At 43.5% G+C, this 23,643-nt stretch overlaps 1 protein-coding gene across 14 annotated transcripts in view; it reads left to right on the forward strand.

The window, feature by feature from the left end:
- Nucleotides 1-14,516, forward strand: part of LDB2 (LIM domain binding 2) — a 347,866-nt gene extending 333,350 nt beyond the window's left edge. Inside the window, exons 6-9 of one of the 14 annotated variants that reach the window (XM_081048385.1) lie at nucleotides 4,340-4,463; nucleotides 6,690-6,838; nucleotides 9,372-9,514; nucleotides 12,486-13,833. In XM_081048385.1, coding sequence (XP_080904511.1) covers nucleotides 4,340-4,463; nucleotides 6,690-6,838; nucleotides 9,372-9,476 — 378 coding nt within the window. In that variant the 3' untranslated portion in view covers nucleotides 9,477-9,514; nucleotides 12,486-13,833. Of the gene's footprint in view, nucleotides 1-4,339; nucleotides 4,464-6,686; nucleotides 6,839-9,371; nucleotides 9,515-12,226 lie in introns of all 14 variants that reach the window. The other 13 variants (XM_081048384.1, XM_081048387.1, XM_081048388.1 and 10 more) reach the window with 13 other exon arrangements.
- The last annotated feature ends 9,127 nt before the right edge of the window (nucleotides 14,517-23,643 follow it).

The following is a 23,643-nucleotide window of genomic DNA, read 5'->3' on the forward strand; positions in this document are numbered from 1 at the left end:
TCTGCACAGAGGAGGCAATCAATTATTTATCAAATGGACAAATTCATCACTTCTAAGTCCTCAGGACAATGCCTCATTTGTCTGCCATGAGCAAATGACTCCTTGCTTTAAATCTGGCCAAGATATCTGTTATCTATCCATCTATTCATCTATCCATCCATCCATCCATCCATCCATCCATCCATCCATCCATCCATCCATCCACTCAGCAAGTCACTGTTATGGATACAGGTTTTGGTTCCACACCCAAAAGGTCAGTGCTGAGGCCAGAATCCCAGAAAATGAAGTCAGAAGCATAGAAGGGAGCAAACCCAGTCAAAACGTCACTAAATCTGCAAAAGGGCACAGTTGGGGCTTTGTTCGATGGGCAGTGTCTATCTTTGGGGATCCTAACTGGATCTGGCAGGGTCTGCACGAGTGGGGGCTTCAGATTCCAAGAGCTGTCAGGCCTTGCTGGTTCCCAGTGCCCTGGGATTCTATCCTCCATCTGTCCACCACTGGAGGAAACCAAACCAAACTCCCGCCCTACGTGGAGGCAGCAGTAGTTGCTGCAGAAACTGCGGATATTCCATCTGTGGCCTCCTTCTCAGGTAAAGGGACTGGTTGTAACAGGCCCAACCTTTGCAGCTAAAATTATTCTTCAACATCAAAGAACCCTGTGTTTTGTGTTCAGTTTCATTAACATGTGTTTGGGGTTGGGGGTGTTAGGGGAAAAGGCATATTGTAGCCTGGTTCCTACTTATTACAAATGGGACTCTTTACCTACAGTCAATGGATGAAGGGATAAAGGGTTCATAAACCTCCAGATACTCTATACAAAATTGGAAAGACAGGCTGCAGAGCGTTCTTCAGATTCTCAAGGGGGTCTGAGACCTCAGGGAGGGCAGGAATCCTGGCTCCAGAAGGATTTGGCTGGTGACTGCGGGAAACCACTCCCCCACAGTCTTCCTGATCTCATTTCATAACGCCCCAGGCCTTGGCTATTGCCCGATGCCGTGGCTTGCTGCTGGAGAAGGCAGGCCCTTGTCTGAGGGAGTTCTGCCACCTACAGCACGCAGCCCAGCAAAACCACCGCAGCTCCACAGCAGAAAGCGGAAGGCTCCTTCACTTATGTGAATAAGGGGAAGACTGCCTCCAGCCTGGAACCCTCCACTGGAAGAAAAATGCCTTTGGGGATTCCTGATTAGTATTCAGAGATATAAATTCCTTTGGGCTGGGTTATAGCGATGGGAAGATATTTTTACATTAAAGGGGAAAGGATAAATCCTGAGGATTAGCAGCTGAAAAAAACCCACAAAGGAAGGTACTGGGGAAAAGAAAGATAATGAGCTCCTGGGTTCTCACAAAAAATGCAACTCTCCCATTTTCTAGCAGGTTCAGAACTCGTAGCCCTTTCTAGGTCCAAGGGGGTCATCCTGGTCATCTAACTTGTTACATAATGAGAATAAATATTTGCTTCAGAAAAGTGTGATTTCCTGAGATGCCTGAAGTGTAAACACAGGGTAGTTTTCTTCATGTGCTTACGTCATTTGTAAGGGGGCTGAACACTCTTTGAGGGCATAGATTGTGTCAGTGTCACCATTATACCTCCAGCACTTAAGCAGCCTTTATACTTACGAGAAAGCTCAATAAATTCCTTTGATTGAAAATAATAGAAAGGTGGTTTGTTTGGCAATCAGCGCTGTGCTTGCTAATGTATAAGCATTACTTCTACTGTTTGTTGAGCTCCTGTGTTGGACATATTATCTCAAATTCTCACAGCAGTATACAAAACGGGCATTGTTTTACCGGTAAAACTGACACCCAGCATTATTAAGAGGCTCACCCAGAGACATATTCCGAGTGACACAGTCAAAATCCATACGTGGACCCCCTGGCTTCTGAGTCCATGCTTGTCCCATTCCACCCATGCATTTTACATCTGTTGTGAGCTCATTTCTCAAAAATGGGGAATAAACCAAAAGTAAATGGTTTGAAAACCTTTTTAACTTTTGTTTAATAAAAAAATTTGTTTTCCCAGACCTTAGAATTGCTCTGAAAGTGTTTCTTACTATCCTAGCTTAATCATAGATGCAAACATTGTCTGACCCTGTCTGAATCTAGCAGTGGTTCTTCTTTGATGGATAATCTGTTCCAAGCTCCATCTATAGAGGTGATTGTGTCTGGGAAGCATCAGTGACCGAGGAAGACTGGAGCTTGTGTGTGGCTTGTGCATACTTGGATTTCCAGCAAGGGGTTCTTCCAGAGGAATACACTCACAGAGTTTTTGCAGTGTTGGAGTGTGGCATTAATCACACGGTAATTCACTTTCTCTCACAGGTTCTCCCTTATTAACAATTTATATTTCAAAAAGAGTCCAAGGTGAGCGATAAGATAGGCAAGATTGAAGGTACATCATAACTAACCCAGAGCTCAGGACTGCACAGCCTGATTCACCAGGGTAGTTGGGTGGCTTTGCCTGTTTAGCTCCGGTTGTACTTGTGTTGTTCAGTCTTGAAATTCTTGCTCTCTTCTTCCAGAGAAACTGCAAATGGAAGAAGATTGCAGCTGGCCCTTAAATGGAGTTGTGGGTTTTGGGCAAAGTTTAGATCATTGATAGGATCTGAGGGATCAAGGAACTGAGGGATTTTTCTGCATGAAGGTAATCTTGATTACCGAAGATAGACTTGAGAGGGAAGAAAGGCATGGGTGGGAGCGGAATAAGAAGAAGGTGAAAAACATGGGATTTGTACATGTCTTGCTGTTTATATTTATCTATCCTAAAGCCCAGCTTCTGTAGGACAGTGGATTTCAAACTTTATTAGTATTTATCAGAATTAGCTAGGAGTATGTTTATTCAGAATGGGAGTCAGGGCCCCACCTCCAGACCCAGTGAAACAGAAAGGGCAGAACCTGGAAGTCTGTGCTTTTAATAACCAGCTCATTTGGTTCTGATGGAAGTGTTTCTTAGAGAATAATTTGAGGAATATTCGCATAGAAAGATCCTCCAGTCTTTCTAAACATCACTCCTTAAATGTATCCATTCATTTGAGCCAAGCCTAGGAACACAGAGATAAAAGACACATTCTCAGCGTTCACAGAGTTCAAGGTCAAGTGGAAAAGACAGATTTGGAAGCAGATGGTTACAAAGCATGGATGAGTAAGTTCATAGAGTAGAAAAGGGCTGGGTGCTGTGGGAGAATTGTAGAGAGGAAGCTAACTCAGCCTGCACGGGGAGAGGTGCGCAGCCCAGAGAGGTAGGCGTAACAGAAGAAATAACTTTTTCTTCAAGGATAAGTGGGTCTTAGCCAGAAAGAGGGGAGGGAAGAATCTCAGGTAGAGAGGACCCAGTGGACAAAAAGCATGTGATCTCGAGGGAAATACTCAAGATGAAGAATGGAAAAAGTAAACGGGATAGAGATGGGCGGATGAAGGTGAAGATTGCACATCTGCCTTTCATAATAAAATGATGTTTTTCCACGTGAGAAGGTGCATTGCCAATATTTATATCACTGTAATTACAGCAGCGATGGATGCCTCATTCCAAGCTGTGGTCTTTATCCTCTTCGATATTCTTCAGGCAGCAGTATTCTGATAAGCTTCCAACTGAAAAGGAATTCACAAAAGTCCAAGGCAATCCTAAATGAATTTACCTTCTTGTTGCATTCATTAATCTTTGTCATCAGATGTCTTGCACCAAAGTAAAGCTGAGAAATCTAACCAAAGGAAGGAAGAAGGTGGCCATGTGCAGAATCACAGAAAAAGCTCGAGCACTGAATGGAGGTCGGCATATGTTATTGACGTTAACATCGTGTGCAAAATACAAATGAGCACACGGATAAAAATAAAAGTGTTCATCATGGGCCTTTGTAAGAAGTAGGATCAAAAAAGTGCCTGCAGTTGCCACTTTGCTCTCCCAAATGTGAACAATGCCTTTCATTGCCACGTAGTCTACATAAATAGCATTATAACTCACAACGTGTGGTGACACAAACACCACACAACAACAGCAGAAACCAGAATAGACATCAGAGCATGCTGTGCCACATGTCAGAGAGCTTTGTTCTTTAACCAGAGAGAATCATTTGATTTCAGAATAGAGCTACATATACCCACCCAACCGTCGTACAGTGTGTGTGTGTGTAAATCATATTATAATATGATATTATAAATAAGAGTAAGTTAGGTAGGCCTTATCAAATGTTGGTAATATTTTCCTCCAAACTTGTATAGAGAAAATGAAAACCAGGGGTAAAAAGGAAAGGACCCTGAAGCTTGCTAATTGATTTCAGCTGTTAACATTATTTATTGCAAATAATACTATCAAGTAGTGAAACAGCCGTGTCTTTGAACTCTGCAGTTGTGTGTAATACTGGAGCCAATGCAGGAACTGATGTCGAGACATAAAACTTACAACCTCAGTCCACGAGACTGCCTGAAGACCTGCTTGTTTCAGAAGTGGCAGCGGATGGTGGCGCCGCCAGGTACGACCTTGTTCTTCACTCTTGCTCTAAATGCGTTTTCTGAGGCTTCTTCTGGGGATGAGGTGATGTGAAAAGGAAGAAAGTGATCTTAACTTTGTCAGGAAAAGTTGTTTATTAGGGATACTCTGACCAGGATTTTGGGTTTAGAGGCACTGACCTTGGAAAGGGCAGACATGCTTAGGAGTCACTGACTACAGTCTCCTCATTTGCCAGATTACAACCTGCAACGCACAGAAGTAAATTGATTGATTTGCGTTACTAAGAAGGTCATTGGCAAAGCCGCAATCAGAGCCAAGGTTTCCTATCTCAGTTCAGTGGTTGTTCCACTGCATAAGACTGTTGTCTTCTCATGGCTTACTGTTATTTTGTTTGTTTCCTTTTTTATGAAATGAATGAAATTATGAAAAGGATAGGAAAAAAGAGGGAGGGAGTGAGGAAGAAGAGAAGGAAGGAAGGAAGGAAAGAAGGAATTATTTTTTTCCATTTTTTAAGATATGTTACATCAAAGGGTCCTCTGATCCTGAAGAGAATGTATAGTAGGTCCCAGCCCCTTACTTCCCCAGAATGCAGTGTAGACACTGTAGTCTCCTGCTGGGGTTCTGAAATTACTGCTTTAGTCATCATTAATTGTCTTTCTATCTAATACATTTTTACTCCCAGGCATGTGTCGAGCCTCATTGATCATAAAAGCAAACTGTATCCATTTGCCAAAAAAAATTTTTATAAAGAGTAATTATTAACACGAGGCACATAGCTTTCTGAATCACAAAATATAATGGTCACCTTTTGCTGGAAATCGGCCAGAGTTTTTACATAAAATGTATATAACAGATGTCACAAAATACATATTTAGAAAGCTGCAAAAATGTGCATGATTTGACGTAGAATAGTTGTGTCCCCATCTTAGGGTAATTTTAGACGTTTAGAACATTATTTTTCAAATATATTGCATGTGCTTAAGTTGGCCTCATTTTCTCTTTCAATATCAGTAAGCCTTTATGGAAAAAATATATTCCACTCACTTAATGCTTTGAGCACCCAGACTTTCCAACGTATGCGTATGCAATTCATATATTATTCATTAATTTGGTCGTTCATTCAACAGTTATTTATTGAGCCCCTACCAGGTGCCAGGCACTGCTCCACCCACTGAGGGTACAACACTGAATGAAAGGCGCAGTTGCCGCCCTCGCAGAACTTCCATTCTCTGATTGAATCCTCACAATAACCTTATGAGGCATTTATTGTTATTCCCATTGTACACAATGGGACCTGACATTTAAGTTTGTCAAAGTTGATCTCATAACTAATCAGTGAAGGGGGCCTGTGTCACAATAGGTGTTTATATCTCCAAAATTCATGACTCTATTACCATAGCTACCTACTATCAATGGAAGTAATCCAGAGCATTCAATTTAAGTACGTTTCCCCCACATTTCATGAAGAAAATACAGCTATCAAAAAAGTATCAGATTTCAGTTCTTGAGGTCGAAGGAAGACGTGTTCGTCAGGGGAAACCTGGCTCTTGTCTTGACTTTAGAATGTGCTTCTCCGCTCTTCTTGAACCTCATGAGCTGAAACAATTCTATTCCCTTGTTTCTACAACTTTCAGAATAAGCACCCATAATTCTCTATCATAAAGATGTTGGGACCTTTGATGAAAATCTTTGAACATACTAGACACAATATTTATGAAAGAAAAATAAATGATGTGAAATGAGAACATAATTCTCCTCTTTTCCATTAAAAGTCAGGGATAACTTGGTGGACTAAGTGGTCTTTGAAATAAGCCTTAAAGGAGATACCCCCACGCCACCCCACGCCCGCATTGTCCCCCAGAAGCAGCAGACATGTTTAAAGAAAATGCTACAAGACCCTCTCACTTCGTTCCAGTATGGTCCTGGCTTACCTTCTCTCCATCACAGTTGGATGGAGAAGAGGGTTAAGAATAAAAGATGCTCTTACCTGCCATTTCCAACTTACTGTATATAAAATTAGAAAGAACAATTAAGTGAAAATCATTTTATCTAGATACAAAAGAAAAGAGTTGCACACATTTTGTGCCAAATATAAGCCAACAACTTTCTCCCTTCATTTCTTGCAAAGCTGAAAAAAGGAAAAAAGGAGAGTCTCCTGTTTTTCATTTACGAAAACAGCTTTGTCAGAGGGACGGTATCTGAAGGTTGCCCTATAACTGATCTCCTTCCATTTTCAATATTGCAGCAGAACCCACAAGGCAACCGACAACTAAACGGAGAAAAAGGAAAAACTCCACGAGCAGCACTTCCAACAGCAGTGCTGGGACCAATGCAAACAGTACTGGCAGCAAGAAGAAGACACCGGCCGCAAACCTGAGTCTGTCCAGTCAGGTACCTGTAAGTCTCACTTTCCTTTTAGGAAATCCTGCCTTTGCCCATCTGCCAATTCCAGGGGCCCACGTTAAAGTCTCTTGTAGCTGCAAATACATTCTGGGCGGGGTGGGATGGAGGAGGGTAAGGCAGGGACCAGGGTTGGGATGGGAGGGAGGAACTGCCATGGAAATCTTCCCCTGCCCATTGGGAATTAGAAAGGAATATTAAGAGTCTGTGCTGCAATGGGACCTGAATTAAAAAGCTGTCAGAGTCACAGACAGGAGATATGTCACTTAGGGTTTAATTAAAATATCACTTAGCAGTGTGCCTGGTGGCATGTAAGGGGCTCCCAGCACCATCACCGGGGACCCCATGCTGCACTGGAAACTAGCTCCTGGCACTCATGCTCCTTATTGTAATCTGACTGGGCCGTCCCAACATGGGCACCCCTCTTATTTCAAGACTCTGGTGATTAACTCGCGGCCATTAAAAGTGCAGCTTAGTGGGTTTCACTTTACCCTTTTCATTAGCTCGGGGGGCGAGGGGGGGTCAGCCTCTGGTTTGGTCTCTACTTTCTTGACCTCTGGACCCCTTTCTTTCATTTCTGAGTCTTGACAAAGGAAATGGGGCCACTTGGTAGGGGTTTTCTTTGACCTGCAAAGCTGACAGCTGAGGGGTGTCCCCAAATAGTGTAAAGTGTGCAGGAACTTTCCTCATCCCTATTATTTCTTTCCCAGTCTGTCTCTTCTGCCTAATTTAAACCATGTATCGCTTTTAAATTTTCATGTTCCTTTAAGCATTTGTTGTTTGTTCCCGCCCCCCTCCCCACAATTATGTGTGGGATGTCCTTCTCTACTGCCATGTCGCATCACCCTTTAGCAGGCATTTGACAGTTTCAATCCTGACACTTTCATGGTGCTTCATGGATATCCTCCAAATACCATGTCTTCGGAAATGTGCCCTATTTCCTGTTACTTCCCGCAACCAATACAAGTTCATCTTTTTCCTCTTTCTCCCTTTTTTTCCCTCTTGGTCTGTTGTCCTCACTCTTCGTGTTCTGATTCTGCTCCAGCTCTCTCCGTGGGAGAGTGGGCCTTTCTTTCATGGGGATTCTTCTCTTCTAAATGTGTCTTTCAAATTTGTCCCCCACCCATTCTTACTCACTTTCCATTGGTCAGTTTTCTTTGGCTAAAACCAACCCTATCAGTACCTGAAATTACCTTAGCCACTGGGATTCTCCTGTCCTCCATAGAACCGAGGGTGAGGTTTTTCATCCCTTAGAAAGAAAGTGTCAAGGAGAGAGTGGCCAGCCTGGGGGGGAAGGTACTATTTTATTTTAAGACCACTAGGAATTATAGTCCTTAAGTAATGCCAGAGTCACCTCTGGTTTTTGAACTGGGCTATCACCCCTAAAGAGTCAGGAAAAATATATATATCAAAGGAGAAACACAGAACATTTTTATTAAAGTACCAATAAATTTTGCCCACTCCTAGTTAAATTGGAAAATTCATAGAGAAAATGGCCTGGTATAAATAAATCAACCCCCAAAGTGCACACAAGTAGCCCATTTAGTCATCTAATTCTGGAGTTTCAGCAACTAACATTTGTTAGTCCCCTCTAACAAAGGAGGAAAGTGCATTCCAAAGAATTCTGTTCAAAGACACGGTGGCTGCAATAATTCAGATCAGTTCAACAAACGTTTTCTGAGCTCCTACTATGTGCCCCACACCACACCAGGTTGGGTGATACCAAGATTTAAAAAAAAAAAAAAGAAGACCCAGGCCCGTTGTTGAAAAGCTCAGTATCTAATCGAGGGATAGCAAAGAGATGTCCTCTCTCCTGGCAGCTCAGTCTCCTGGTGTCAGCTCAGGGTACAAAGTCGAGAAGTTATTCTGAAACCTAGACTGGGTTTGGTAGGCCATCCATTAGTGATGCCTGCCATAGGTGTAGAATAGCATCATACGTGTCGTATATTTTGGCATATGTGGCCTAGCCAGTCATTTCAGTTTTATTTTAAAGAGCACATAGTTCGTTCTTCTCCATTATGCTCCTGTCCTCCAGCCCAACAATGGAATCTTAGTGGAAGATTCCTGTGTCAAGAGGGTTTTTAATGAGTTGAGACCCTTTGGACTTTGTGAGAACGAGGCACCACTAGAAAGTGAGAGTAGAATTTCAGCACTGTCCCCACACCATACAATTAAAGATGTTTTAATTAAGTGAAACTTACAGAGGGTCAAGAGAGGCAGGGAAGACAACCAGGTTAGGAGAACGTGCCAACTTCTGTGTGTACTCCAGTTGAGCGGACATTAAATGATAAGCGTCAACTTGTAGTGACCACATCTTTTAACCCTGTTTCCTGAATTACCAGCATGATTTGACTGTTTAAATAGAAATGCAATCTGCAGGCATGTCTGCCTCGTCCAATGGCATGTTGAACAGGTTTGGCATGCCACCATGACCACAGCTGTGGTACGCGTGGCTGCCGTGGCAGCAGTGGGTGTGTCTGGTGAGGACTAGGGTTTAATTCTTGGATTCTGCTTCTCACTCCATGAGCAGGGGCTAGGAGCCATCCCGCACTGCAGCCTCAACCCTGGGAGGGATGGAGACCTGTGTCATTCAACAGCAGTGACCCCTTCTGGCCAATTTAAGGAGAAGCATTGAGGGGCCCTGAAAGGAGTCACTTCCAGTCCTCCTCAGAGGTTGGTGGTCCTTGCACGGGGGATTGATTAGTGAGCAGAGGTGACATGGGCAGAGCTGGTGGCACCTGCAGGCCTCTAGTGAGGAGCAGAGGTCTGCCTCGTGGGGACCCGAGGGCATATGGGTTACTCTGAGATGGACCAGTATCGCCTCCTGTGGGACACACAGATAGCAGAGATGGGAAGGAAATGCACTCTCGCTACCACTTTGAATGTCGGGGGGTGGGGTTTATAAAGATGTGGGGGGTGGGGAAAAATGACACCAACACCCTCTAGTTAGAGGCAGCCCAGAATGTGCGTTGTCTCCATTCACTTTGTGTGAGGATAACCCATCTCACTGCCTGAGCAGGGCTCCACTATCCTAGGCCAGAGGTTTGGAAGAACCAGGGTGAGACCTGTGAATAATTGCATAAGTGGCCTCAAGTATTTATGTGCAGATAAAGTCCTTAGCACACGTCTCTCTTATAGCTTGCCATCTATTAATTACTCGCACACACACGTACACACATGATTACATGTCTGGCTAAGGATATTTTTTATAATAAATAAGGCAAATGTGTCATCTCTTTGAAATTTAGGATGCTTAAAACTATCTATGCCTGGGCATCTTTTCCAGCTGCTTCTAGAACAAAGATCCACCAAACATATTCCAAGTTTATATCAGCCCCATTTGACGTGATTCAAATCACTGTTTTCATAGCACTTTTCTTGAATGACTGTTATTTTCTGATACAATGAAGGCATCTGGAAGTGTTGGGAACTTTTTTCTAATATCACGCTTAGTTGGCTTCTTATTTTTCTCCTCTTTTTCCAAATTATGCTTGCCTCCTCACGCTCTGTCAACCTGTCTGGGTGACCTTAGACTCACAATACTAATGCACACCCACGTGGGTGGCTCTAACATCCTTCTGCTAGGTGACATCTTGCGCATGAGTTTTGCAAGCCCTTCAAAGTGTGCTGCACCCAAGTCGTGAAATCGGATTAACCTTCATGTTATCCTCTGCTTAATCCCCCCCTATTCTTTCCACCGACCTTTGGTCCTGATCACAAGCACAGTCACCTAATTGCCTGTAACTAAGTGACATTTTTTTTATCCTGAACACCCCCAGGGGGTCAGGTGACAGCTGTCCTGGCTAACCAATAGTGTTCACATCTCTGTGGAAGACACTTTCCATCGAAAATCCTGTTGGCATTCTTGCTAGTCACAGCCTGTGTCTTTTGCATCTCACCTTATGAGTCCTCATGAGTCTCCTTTATATGTCAGTGTTATGTCTGGCTCTTCGTTGCATAATAAACACATTCTTGAAAACACACAGCTGATTATCCTGCCTGTACCCACATTGCTGAGTGTCCCCAGTTCATATTTTAGGTAGTTACTTCATCTGGGACATTGCTCTTTAAAATCACTTTTATTAAATCACAAGAGTGGTTAGCCAGAAAACACAGTTTGGAAACCTATTGATTATCTCCCCATAATTCTAGAGGAATCAATCAAACAAGGTTTTCCATACCCAAATAAACCAGCTGGTAATTAAGGGATTTGTTCAATTGGCACCTTCAAAATTCTCAAAGGGACCTGCAGCGTCCACTGGACCTTCTCCAGTACTGACCATAGCCAGTACTCTACTGCCTGCCCCAGGAAAGCTACCTCTTGCTCCAGTGAAGTGCATTTTTGACCAGTTGTCAAAGTTTCATCGAATTAGCCCCCATATCAGGGAACGCACCCTTACATCTCCCAAAGCGTCTGGCACGGTCCTGCTTCGACTGGCCTCCCGGAGGCTGAGACCAGTTGGGCCCTCTCCTGCACAGAGTCACTGCACTTTTAAGTAGACTCTTACTCAGAGCCTGCCCAACAGTATCCAGCTGGCAGGTGTCCGTCCCTGTCCCATGCCCAGCTCACCCACCAACCTCATTGACTCCCCTTTGAACAAAGAGGCTGGAGCTGTGCCCTGTGTATGCGCCCTTCTCCCCCATCCCCGTGTCACTCCAGCAGTGGCCCCCACAGTGCTCCGGCTACAGTAGGTGGCTTCCTTGTCTGCATGGAAGGACAACTTGTACTTAAAGGAGTGATTAGATGGATTCTTCTTGCACGCTTCCATTTCTGATGACGACCAGCTTCATCAGTGTAATTATAATTAGCGCTCTTCATCTTCCTTTTATGGCACCAGCTGGACAGACTGGTTCTCTTTGCTGCCCAGATTGGTGGCTGGGTTGCCTGTGTGGGGCTAGGTGACAAGCACCATGAAATAACAGATGGTAAATTCAGGGCTTGTTGGCAATCAGCAGGTTTTTGCTAATGACTTAATTAGCTATGCAAATTGTCAAATCAGTGTGAACATTGTTTTTATCGAAAACTTTACCTAAATTAATTACCATAATTAAGTAGCAGAATGTCAAGGATATTGGCTGCATAAAAGGGCCTGGCTGAGTAGAGAAAAGAGAGATTCTGTCTTCAATTAAAATGTACAGCATCCTTGGGACAGAGAAAATGCCACTTGGAACGGGTTGTATGAATACTGCAGAATTGCATCTCACCCATGTTTGCTGCTAGTTTCCAAAGCCATTCAGAGGCCTTAACGTAAAGTGGCGGATTTTCGGAGGTATTGAAAAGCACCCAGCAGAAGGTTCCACAGCCCTCTCAAAAGTCCCCAATGTCGGCAAGTTAAAAGCGTGGATTTTTTTAATTTTGAAAAATCCATTTTTTTATTTCTGCAGATTGCTAGCATTGCTCGTTCTCCGGTGTCAGGCTGCGCACTAAGGACATAAACTCGCGTGGTTGTTACACATCAGGAGGCGATGTTTATTTCCTGTAGAAATCAAATATGCATCTCGGCCCCCCACCATTGAGACTTGACCCCGGTGTACAGTACACGAGCGTGTCTGTCCTAGATCCCCCAGCTCCTCCCACTAGTGTTTTAAGCTGAGCTTCTCTCTCCCAAGGTTTCCCTGTAATAATGTCAGCTGCTGTTCACAGGATGTGATGGTGGTAGGAGAGCCAACTCTGATGGGAGGTGAGTTTGGGGACGAGGACGAAAGACTAATCACTAGATTAGAAAACACGCAATATGATGCGGCCAACGGCATGGACGACGAGGAAGACTTCACCAATTCACCCGCCCTGGGGAACAGCAGCCCGTGGAACAGTAAACCTCCCGCCACTCAAGAGGCCAAATCAGAAAACCCCCCGCCCCAGGCTTCCCAGTAAGATTGACGGGCGCCACAATCCACTGTCCAGAGGCCCGTGGGTTACACACTCCCTCTTTCAGTTCCTTACTTACAGGAGAGCAAGGAGGAGGCATTGTACTTTCCCACGCAAACACCTGTTTCTAAACCACAGTGATCTGAGTTTCTTTGTTTTGCTTTGTTTCATTTTATTTTTTTTTTATTTTTTCTAATTGAGAGGATCATTCTAAATAAATTCCCATGACCCTTCCCGGGAGGCCTTCGCAGGTAACACACATACTGGCACTGATCGTAATTAAAACAAGAGCGAACGCTCGCGCTTCTCCTGGCATGGTGTTAACCACAGGTTTGTTCATTTCCTTTCCCTGCATCAAATGAAGACCATATTGTCCATAAGCCCTCAGTGCTCAGGATCTCATTATATGCCGAACCTAACTACAGATGACTTTTTAATATTGTAAAATATTTTCTGCTTTTCAACTTGCATCTGAGAGTTTCTTGTTTCAGTAAAAAAAGAAAAGAAAAAAAAATCAGCTTTTGGAAAGTAATTTAAATGTACCTCTTTTTTGTTTCCTTCACTTCTTCTTTCATTGGGTAACAGCTAAGAGGGACCAGCAGGGTAATTTATGGGCGAGCTAATGTCAATTGGTTCTCCAGCCCCAGTTGGTTCAATTGAGCCTGAGTGCTGAAACAAGAAATGTCTTTTTGTTATCAAAGACGCCGAGGCAGATTTTTGTGTAAAGAAATGCGCTTGGCCCCTTGAGAATTTATGCATTTATAAAATTGCTGTTGATCCAAATATTTTCAAGCCATGTAATCCATTATTTTTGTGGGCAGTTTAATAAATCTGAAACTCTTTGTGTTTTTTATTGTATCAGTTGACTGTTGTTTCTTTTCATCGTATATTTCTTGTATGATATTTTGTAAAGCCCTCATCTGGTTCTTTTATGGGGATTTTTCTTTGGGGGCAATACCAGTGTATTTATGTGAAACTTTATAAGAGAACTAATTTTCCATTTGCATATTAATATGTTCCTCTACACATGTAAAGACACAGTGGCTCCGTGTGTTATAAAACAGCTGTATTTTATGTATGCTTTACTGATAAGTGTGCCAATAATAAACTGTGTTAACGACCGAAGTAGTGAGTCTGGCTGTTTGTGAGCATAGGCGGTGAAATCTGCCCACAATTAAGCAAAGTATTAAACTTGGATTTATCGCCCAGACTCCAAATGGAGTGGAATTGTACAACCTGTGCCATCTTTTATGAAGTAAGGTTTCTTTATCCACTCACTACAATTTTCTTGGGCAGACACAGGTGTGCTTTCTCTGCATGGAGCGCAGTGCTGGCCGAGGATACGAGTCAGCAGGGACTGGCCTGTACTCCTGGAGCTGGCCAGAGAGAAGGGCAGCGGCTTCCACTCGCTGGATGCTTCCTAAGCAACTCTATTTCAGCTAATCCTCACAACTCCACAGAGGAGCCATGAAGATCCCCATTTTTAAAAATCAATGACTCACTTGCTTTTTTTTTTCTTTTGCTAAAAGCTTTGCTATACGGAGGATATGGAACATTCACTTGAGTAGTTTTTTGTTTATTTGCCTCCTATTTTTCTACTTTGTACCAACGAGGAGGATGGTAGAGGAAATCTGCTCTCACTTATTGAGTGTGTATTAAGTGCCAGGCAATTTTAATTTATCAGCAAATTTTGGAAAGAGGGGTTTGAAAAGGAGAAGTGAAAGGAGGACACATGTCTTAGGTTAGGATTCCCAGAAACAGAACCTGAGACCAGGATTAAGGGGCATGAGATTTATAGACAGCATGTTCTTCAGGAAAAAAAAAACAAAACAAAAAACAAAAAACTTTAAGGGAGTGGAGGGAGCAGGATAGGGAAAGGGGGAAAGCCTAGAAAAGCTGTGGACTCAAGTAGTCTATTTCTTGGGCCTGGTCCATAGGGGGAGGATTGGAGCCCAGATGTTGCTGCAGAGTCATCCTCTCCCCTGAGCTACGCCACCAGAGTCTTGTGCACCTGTACCAGTCAATTGTTGGCTGGTGCCATCGCCACGGTGTGCAGGGGATTGTAACCTTCACAGCAGTACGGCTTCCATCAGCCGAGGGCATTTCTGTAGAGAGGAGGCAACTGGAAGGCAACAGTCATAGCGTCTTGCTATGGGTATGCTGATGTCAGCAAGGGCATTGGGGCAGGTGTACCGCATTAAGTGGCTCTCCCCATCTCATAGCTCATGGGTGACACAATTGAGATTTTAATTTGAATCTGTGTTGACTACAAAGCCTGGATCTTTGATCTTTATAGAACTTCACCTGCTTCCCTAAATTGTTAGCATTTTGAGGAAAATGTAGTACAATAGCAACAGTCAAAGGAATTATAGGGAAACAGCTACTTACTGCTTCCCGGGGACTTCTAAGAGAATTTCGTTATGCCCAACCCCATCTCACCGATTTAGGTTTTCTTTTATCGGTTCTTTAAAGTCATCAATACTCAGTCATTACAGAAGCTGCCCAGGACAATTTGTTTGACACCTGTTCCAGTTATCCACTGCTGCATAGCAAATCAACCCCAAACTTAGAGACTCAAGAGGACAATTTATTATTATTGTCAGTTACCATTTTAAGAACTCTCTGGTCTCTGACAGATGCTCTGCTCTGTGGGGCTCATATTCTGCTGGCTGAGTCATCAGAGGCTTAACTGGGCTGGACATCCAAGATGGCGCACTGACATTGCTGGCTATTGGGTAGGTGTGTAGCCAGGGTTGTTGACTGGAGCAGCTTCTCCATGGGGTTCTTACAGTTGGGTTCTGAGAAGGAGTGTTCCAAGAGCCAGCATCCTAGGGGAGGAGAAACGCAACTCACCAGTGCCTAGAACAGAAGAAGCGTCACTTCTCGTCTACGCTATCCATCCACGCAGCCCATATTTAAGGCCTAGAGGCATAGATTCCTCTCCTTGATGAACAAATAGCAGGTGCCTATAGAGAGGGGAGGAATTGATGGCGGCCATCCTTGGAAACAAACATCTTCAATAGCCAGTGCGTTTCACAGCCTGGTCCTCACTTACAGTTGTATCTTTAGCCCCTTCCCACTCATACCTGATTTACCATCTCCCTAGACTCTCCCCAATTTTCTAAATACTCCAAGTGCTGTATACACACATGTGTCTTTGTATATGTTTTTCCCTCATAATGCCGTCCCCCACCTGCTTACATAACCAAAACTATTCATCTTTAAAAGCCCAGCCTGATTCTCACATCTACTGAGATGCCACCCCAGCTCTGATCAGTCTATTGGTCCCTCTGGGGCCCTTGATTCTACTTTAGTACTTCCCTTACAATTTTTTTTAATATCTTATTTAAAATATAGCTAGCATACAATATTTGTTTCAAGGGTATACCACAGCTATTCAACATTTATATACCTAAAGAAGTGAGCAACCATCTGACACCATACCATGCTATCACAATATTATTGACAATGTTTCTATCCTCATGACTTATTTGTTTTATAGCTAGAAATTTGGACCTCTTATTTCCCTTCACCTCCCCCTTCTTAATTTTTTTTAAAGATTTTATTGGGGAAGGGGAACAGGACTTTATTGGGGAACAGTGTGTACTTCCAGGCCTTTTTTTTTTTTCCAAGTCAAGTTGTTGTCCTTTCAGTCTTAGTTGTGGAGGGCGCAGCTCAGCTCCAGGTCCAGTTGCCGTTGCTAGTTGCAGGGGGCACAGCCCACCATTCCTTGCGGGAGTCGAACAGGCAACCTTGTGGTTGAGAGGACGCGCTCCAACCAACTAAGCCATCAGTAGCTCAGTGGCAGCTCAGCTCAAGGTGCCGTGTTCAATGTTAGTTGCAGGGGGCAGAGCCCACCATCTCTTGCAAGACTGGAGAAGCTGAACCAGCAACCTTGTGGTTGAGAGCCCACTGGCCCATGTGGGAATCGAACCGGCAGCCTTCGGAGTTAGGAGCATGGAGCTCTAACCGCCTGAGCCACCAGGCCGGCCCCCTTAATTTTTAATTACACTTAACATTCAATGTTATTTTATAATAATTTCATGTGTACAGCATAGTGGTTAGATATTTATATAATTTAAGAAGTGATCCCCTGACTAGTCTATTACATACCTGGCACTATACATAGTTATTACCATGTTAGTGACTATATTCCCTGTGCTTTATTTATAACCATGACTGTATTGTAACTGCCAATTTATACTTCTTAATCCCTTTACTTTTTTCACCCTGTCCCCAACTCTCCCCCATCTATCACCCCAACAAATCTAGTACCCATCTGACACCTTACATAGTTATTACAATATTATTGACTATATTCCTCATGCTATACCCTACATCTCCATAACGACTTTGTAACAACCAATTTGTACTTCTTAATCCATTCCCCTTTTTTCACCCACACCCTCAAGCCCCCTCCCATCTGGTAACCATTAAAATGTTTTCTGTATCTGAGTTTGTTTCTGTTTTGTTTGTTTATTTTGTTATTTAGATTCCACATATAAATGAAATCACATTGCATTTGTCTTTCTCTATCTGACACTCCACTCAGCATAGTACCCTACAGGTCTATCTATGCCATCACAGATGGCGAGAACCCCTTCCCTTCCATGGTCAAGCAATATTCCAGTGTATATATGTACCACCTCCTTTTTATCCACTCGTCCATCAACGGACACCTAGGCTGCCTCCACATCTTGGCCATTGTAAACAAAGCTGCAATGAACATATGGATGCGCACGTCTCCTCAAAGTAGCATTTTGGGCTCTTCAGATAAATACCCTGAAGTGGGATTACTGGGTCCTTCGTTGTCTCTTTCTATAGCCTTTGTTTTAAAGTCTGTTTTGTGTGGTATAAGTATCGGTATTGCAGCTTTTGTGTGTGTGTGTGTGTGTGTGTGTGTTTTCATTTCCATTTTCATGAAATATCTTTTTCTATTCCTTTACTTTCTGTCTGTGTGTGTCTCTCAATCTGAAATAAATCTCTTGTAGATAACAGATGTAAGGGTTTTGTTTTCTTGTCCATTCAGCCCTCCTATGTCTTTTGATTGGAGCATGTAATCCATTTACATTGAAAGTAATTGGTAGATACATAGCTATTGCCATTTTATTATTTAAAATTTTGATCTCCTCCCCTCCCCCCGCCCCCCTCCCCCCGTTTTAAAGAAGTCCCTCTAACATTCCTTGTAACACTAGTTTGGTGATGATGAACTCCTTTAGTTTCTTCTTGTCTGGGAAACTATCCGTCCTTTGATTTTAAATGATAGCCTTGCTGGGTAGAGTACTCTTGCTTGTAGGTCGTTGCTTTCATCGTGTTGAATATTTTCTGCCAATCCCTTCTGGCCTGCAAAATTTCTGTTGAGAAATCAGTTGACATTTTTATGGGAGCTCCCTTAGAAGTAACTACTTGCCTTTCTTTTGCTGCTTTTAGGATTTTCTGTTTGTCTTTAACCGTTGCCATTTTAATTATGATGTGTCTAGGTATGGGCCCCTTTGGGTTCATCCTGTTTGGGACTCTGTGCTTCCTGGACTGTATGTCTGTTTCCTTAGTCAGGTTAGGAAAGCTTTCAGTCATTATTTCTTCAAACACGTTCTCAATCCCTTGCTCTCTCTTCTCCTGCTGGTACCCCTATGATGCGAATGTTGTCACACTTGTTGTCCCAGAGGTCTCTTAAACTATCCTCATTTTTCTTTTTTTGGATTCTTTTTTCTTTGTGCTGTTTGGGTGTTTTCTGCTACCTTGTTCTCCAAATTGCTGATTTGATCCTCTGCCTCATCTAGAATGCTGGGGATTCCTTCTAGTGCATTCTTCATTTCAGTTATTGTGTTCTTCACTTCTGACTGGTTCCTTTTTGGTTTCTATGCTTGCTTTTCTTAAAAAAAAATTAATCTTTTTTATTTTTTTCAGGTGTACAAAACAATGTACTAGTTAGACATTTATACCCCTCACAAAGTGATAACCCTCTCCCTTTGCTTGCTTTTATACGCTTGCTATCTCCTTGTTGAAGTTCTCACTAAGTTCCTTGAGCATCCTTATAACCAGTGTTTTGAACTCTGTATCTCGTAGGTTGCTTTTCTCCATTTTGTTTAGTTCTTTTTCTGAAGTTTTCTTCTGTTCTTTCATTTGGAATGCATTTCTTTGTTTCCTCATTTTGTCTGCCTCGCTATGTTTGTTTCTATGTATTAGGTAGATCTGCTATGTCTCCCACTCCTGGCCGTGTAGACTTATGTAATAGGTCCCCTGTGGAGCCCTGGAACAGTCTGCCTGGTCATTGGTCATCGGTTCCAGGTGCTCCAGGAGTGTCCCTTGTGTGCATTGTGTGTGCCCTCCTATTATAGTTAAGCCTTGATTACTATTGGCACATCAGTAGGTGGGATTGACCCTCAGGCTGATTGACGATGGGGTTTGGACATGTCCACAGCTTTTAGGATGCTTTGCAGGAAGCTTACCCTACTGAGGGGGATTTGCCCAGTGAGCTCTGGTTCCTGTTGAGACCGCCCTTTGTGTGTGCCACTTCTGGGGCTTATTGGGTGGTGCTCTGAAGTGGTCTGAAGACAACCTCCAAGTACGTTGGTTCTGGGCTTCTTGGGAGGGGCTCTGGTGCAGGCCCAGGTCATCCACTGCCTGTGACTGGCTGGGAGCTACCTGGGAGGAGCTACGAAGCAATCCACAGTTGTTCACTACCCGCGCTAAACCTGGAGGCGTGTGTGAGAGGCCATGCTGAGAACAAAAGACATCTGCCACCAGTACCAAGCCTGGGGTAGGTGTCCGCAAAAAGTCAGGACACCCCAAGGTCTGCTGCTACCTGCCAGCTCCCTTAGATTCTGCTGCTGATAGAGCTTCACGCTGTCACTAGAGTGGGAAGAGTTGTGGTCACCAGGTTAATGTAAATCCTGGTTTGGTTCCAGTGCTGAGCCTGGAATAACTCAGCAAAAGTCTCAGAGCACACCGAGACCAGTCAACACCTGATGAGGGCCTGCCAGACTTAATAGTTTCCCAAGAAAGAGTGCAGTGTGGGCCGAGCTGGCTGCTCCTGAGAAAGTGCTTTCAGTGCTGGGTTAGTTGGATGGGGCGGGGTCCCAGCAAAGCTCACCAGACCAATCAGATTCAGATTGGGCCGGACGTGTAGGGGGCGGGCTCAACACAGGAAAGATGGCACCTGCCTGCGCGCTGCCGGGGAGGAGGACGCCTCACAGGGAAAGTGGCAACTTTCCTCCATCCCTTGTTCCAAGCCACACACTTCAGTTTGCCCCTCGTATGCCTCTGACGCCCCCCAAGTCATTGTCCCTCCGCTGGAGCCCAAGGTGAGTGCCTGCGAGTGAGTGAGTCTATGTACAGGCTGTTTAAGAGGATGTCTGGGTTTTCTGCATCTTTCTGTCCCCCTTTCCGGTTGGAATCCCCACTGTTTACCACCCAGATATTCTGGGGGCTTCTCTTCTTGGCACCAGTACTCCAGGCTAAGGAATCTGGTGCGAGGCCCGGGTCCCTTGCTCCTCCCAGAGAACCTCTGCGGCTGAGATATCCCTCCTGATTCTCAACCACCTCATGAAGGTTTGGGGCTGTTCTGTGTCTCCACCCCTCCTACCAGTCTTGGCGGCTTTTTTTTTATATTTTTAGTTATAGGACTTCTGTTTGGCTAGACTTCAGATGGTTCTCCAGGTTGATTGTTCTATAATTTAGCTGTAAGTATAATGTGTTCATGGAAGGATGCAGGCACAGTGTTTACCTACTCGGCCATCTTGGATCTCACAGGTTTTTATTATTGTTGTTCATTACCCCTCACTGTCCCACAAGGCTTTTCTTGGTCTGAACAGTCTATTTCTATCCGACTCCTTCATTTCTAAATTCTATCCAATTTTGGAGGAATAGACATAGTTAAAAATTCCCAAACAAGAAATCATAAAACCACTGTTTACCACTCAGTAAGTTTCAGTCTGTAATTCTATGGCACAACGTAGAGTAACATTTATCCCTGTTGGTAAATAAGAAGGTGAGTGATGGATGTAAAGATGGATGTATTCTAGTTTCTCAGAGGTGAAATCAGCATGAAACAAACCCTTTATAAGGCATTGGCCTAAGACTAACTTCTATTATAGAAACTCCATGAGATTTGTCAGGCTCAGAATAATCCTAAGGGCCACCGTTTATTACACTATGTGTCAGTCACTTGTTAAGTGCTTTAGCTGGGTTGTCTCAAACTGGGAACCAAAGAGTCATGCATGAGTTGGGTTTTGCTTTGTGATACTCTCCAAATCCCAGCAGCTTATGACAATAAGTATTTTCTTTTTCTCACTTATGGGACTGTGGGTCACCTAGGGCAACTCTGCTTGAGGTCTGCCCATCAGGTCTCTTTCTGGGACAGTAGCTCCCCAGCATGCCCTTCTCTTAGAAGATTCTGGAAGAAGTGAAAGACAATAGGCCAAATCTCTCTCTCTCTCTCTCTCTCTCTCTCTCTCACACACACACACACACACACACACACACACACACACACACACCTTCTTATACTGCTGCATTGGCCAAAGCAAGTCAAAGAACAAACCCAACATCAGTGGAGTGGGAAATATACTCTGCCTCCTACAAAGTCACATTGGCACAAAGTATGAATAAACACCTATGAATCCAACCTACCACTGGTGGCCTGCACAGCGCTGCCTGAATAACTTCTAATTATTTTCCAACTTTTAAAAACTAATAAATTTCCTATAAAAATTAAAATTTCTTGCTATTCTTAACAAATCAGATCTAGCAACAATAGACTCACATTTCTAAATCTCTGGATGGTAATAGTCGTCTGGTACAGAGTCGTAGGTAACCTACTTAGATGTCTCCAGCTTGTCACACTCAATCCATTTCATTCACTCACTTTACCTGCCTGGTTTCTGTCGGATACTCTATTCCTTAAAACTGCCTTTGGAAGTTGGAATTATGGGCTCCATTTTATAGATGTGAAGACTGACACTCAAGCAGGTTAATTGGCACCATTTGTCACATAGCTAATAAGTGGTGAACTGGGCTTTGAGCCTGGGTCCTCAGGGCCAAAGCCTGTGCTCCTTTTTACCAAACCACACTGGTTTGATAGGAGTTACAATCCTGGTTGTCCTCTGTGGGTTAGGTTAGGAGCGTGGCAAGCTTGATCACATTGAGTCTTTGCAGTAACCCAGTGGGTGATAGAAGGTTATTATCCCCCGCTTTTCAGGTGGGACTTAGAACAGTTAAACAGTTTGCCCATTCAGAGTTCACAAATGATGAGATCATGTCACCTTGACTGGAACCACTTGAGTAGATTTACTGTCAGGTGCATAGTCTGCAGGTTGGTGTTTGGAGGGAGAGGGAGAGGGTTCTGGCATCCACCTTTCTGCCTTTTACTAGGTATTTTCAGGGGCTGTCAGAAAGTATTTCAGAGATGAAGACGTGCCTCTTACCTGGTGATGGAGCGAAGCAGGGAGACCCCCTGTAAGACCTTGAAATTTCAAGGGCCTCTGACAAGGGATTTCTAAAGAAATGGCCTCATCCCTGTGGGAAATTCTGTCTCTCTCCATTTCTCTTGACCCCTGAGGTGAACATTTAATGCAGTAGAACAACACAACCCCCGCTGGTGTTACATGGGGTGGGATGTAGTGGGAATACGGCTAACAGACCTCAGTTTCCCGAAAGCAGGATTGGCAGCATCATTGGAAAATTCCTTTTATATATTCCTCTCTCTGTCCTCCATAAAAAAACAATGACTAGGCTGTTTTTTCTTATTGTTAAATAGTACATGTTCATTGTAGATCATTTGAACAAACAGGAAGAAGAAGAAAATAAATTCCCCTACCGTGATATAGCCATCGCTAATATTCTGATACATATCCCCTCACTATTTTCTTCTCGGCTCATAGACATTACAATGTTGGTAATACACAGACTAGACAATTACGTATCCTGCCCTTTTCATATAATACTGTATCATGAGCCACCTCGTTAACTATTCTTTAACAACCTGGTTTTAATTTCCATATACTGATCCACTAATGGGATATACCATAATGTATTAAGCCATTTATTTATGACTGGTCAACTCCCTTTTTTACCTCCCAGTAGAATTTCATAATCATTGATAAGCTGATCAAAGGTTGGTAAGAATTTATTAAATCAAAATTCACTCTTTGGGTATTTGCCATGTGCCCAGCACCATGCTGAGCATTATCAGGGATTTCTGTACCTAGTCACCCCCTCAAGGTGCTTACAATTCACCTGGCAAAGAGAACAAGTGCATACAATGCTATCCAAGCATATAAGGCTAAACATACTCAAAGCATCACTGAAGCAGAGGGAATAACAACTCCAGGAGCCTAATGGTGTGGAACTCACATTCACTCGGTACTACTGGGTCGTGCTTTGCATCTGGTTTAGTCTTCACCACAATCAGAAAGGCAGGTGTTTTTGTATATGAAGCTCAGAGAGGTTGAATAACATGCCCAGGGTCACACATATAGAAAATAGCAAGGTCAAGTTTGAATCAGCATGTGAATCCAAAGACTGTTCTTTTTCTGGTGAGCCACAGGAAACCCCTGGGGAAGCAACAAATGCCGTGATTGAGTGTTGGCAGGAAGGACAGAGAGCGAGGGGGGACGACACACTAATACATGTACGCACATCTAAATGTCTGGTAGCTTCTCTGAATTTGCTCTCTGGCCTCACCTCCTTTATCCATCACTATTGTCAAGATGGTGTTTCTCATCAATGGGAATATTGAAACGTTTGGGTTTTGCACAAAAATGAATGCATCACACTGTTAGTATTTATATAAGAGTGATTTTGCACTTGAAGCCATTGAGCTGGAAAAGACACTGAAAGGTTATTAAAACTATAAATTAAGGGGGCTGGTGAAGCAATCTCTATGGCTCCCCCCAGCCCTGCTTCCCCTTCACCCCCAATTCCTACACATTCC

The sequence above is a fragment of the Rhinolophus hipposideros genome (genome assembly GCF_964194185.1).
Source record: "Rhinolophus hipposideros genome assembly, chromosome: 1".
Taxonomy (NCBI): Eukaryota; Metazoa; Chordata; class Mammalia; order Chiroptera; family Rhinolophidae; genus Rhinolophus; species Rhinolophus hipposideros.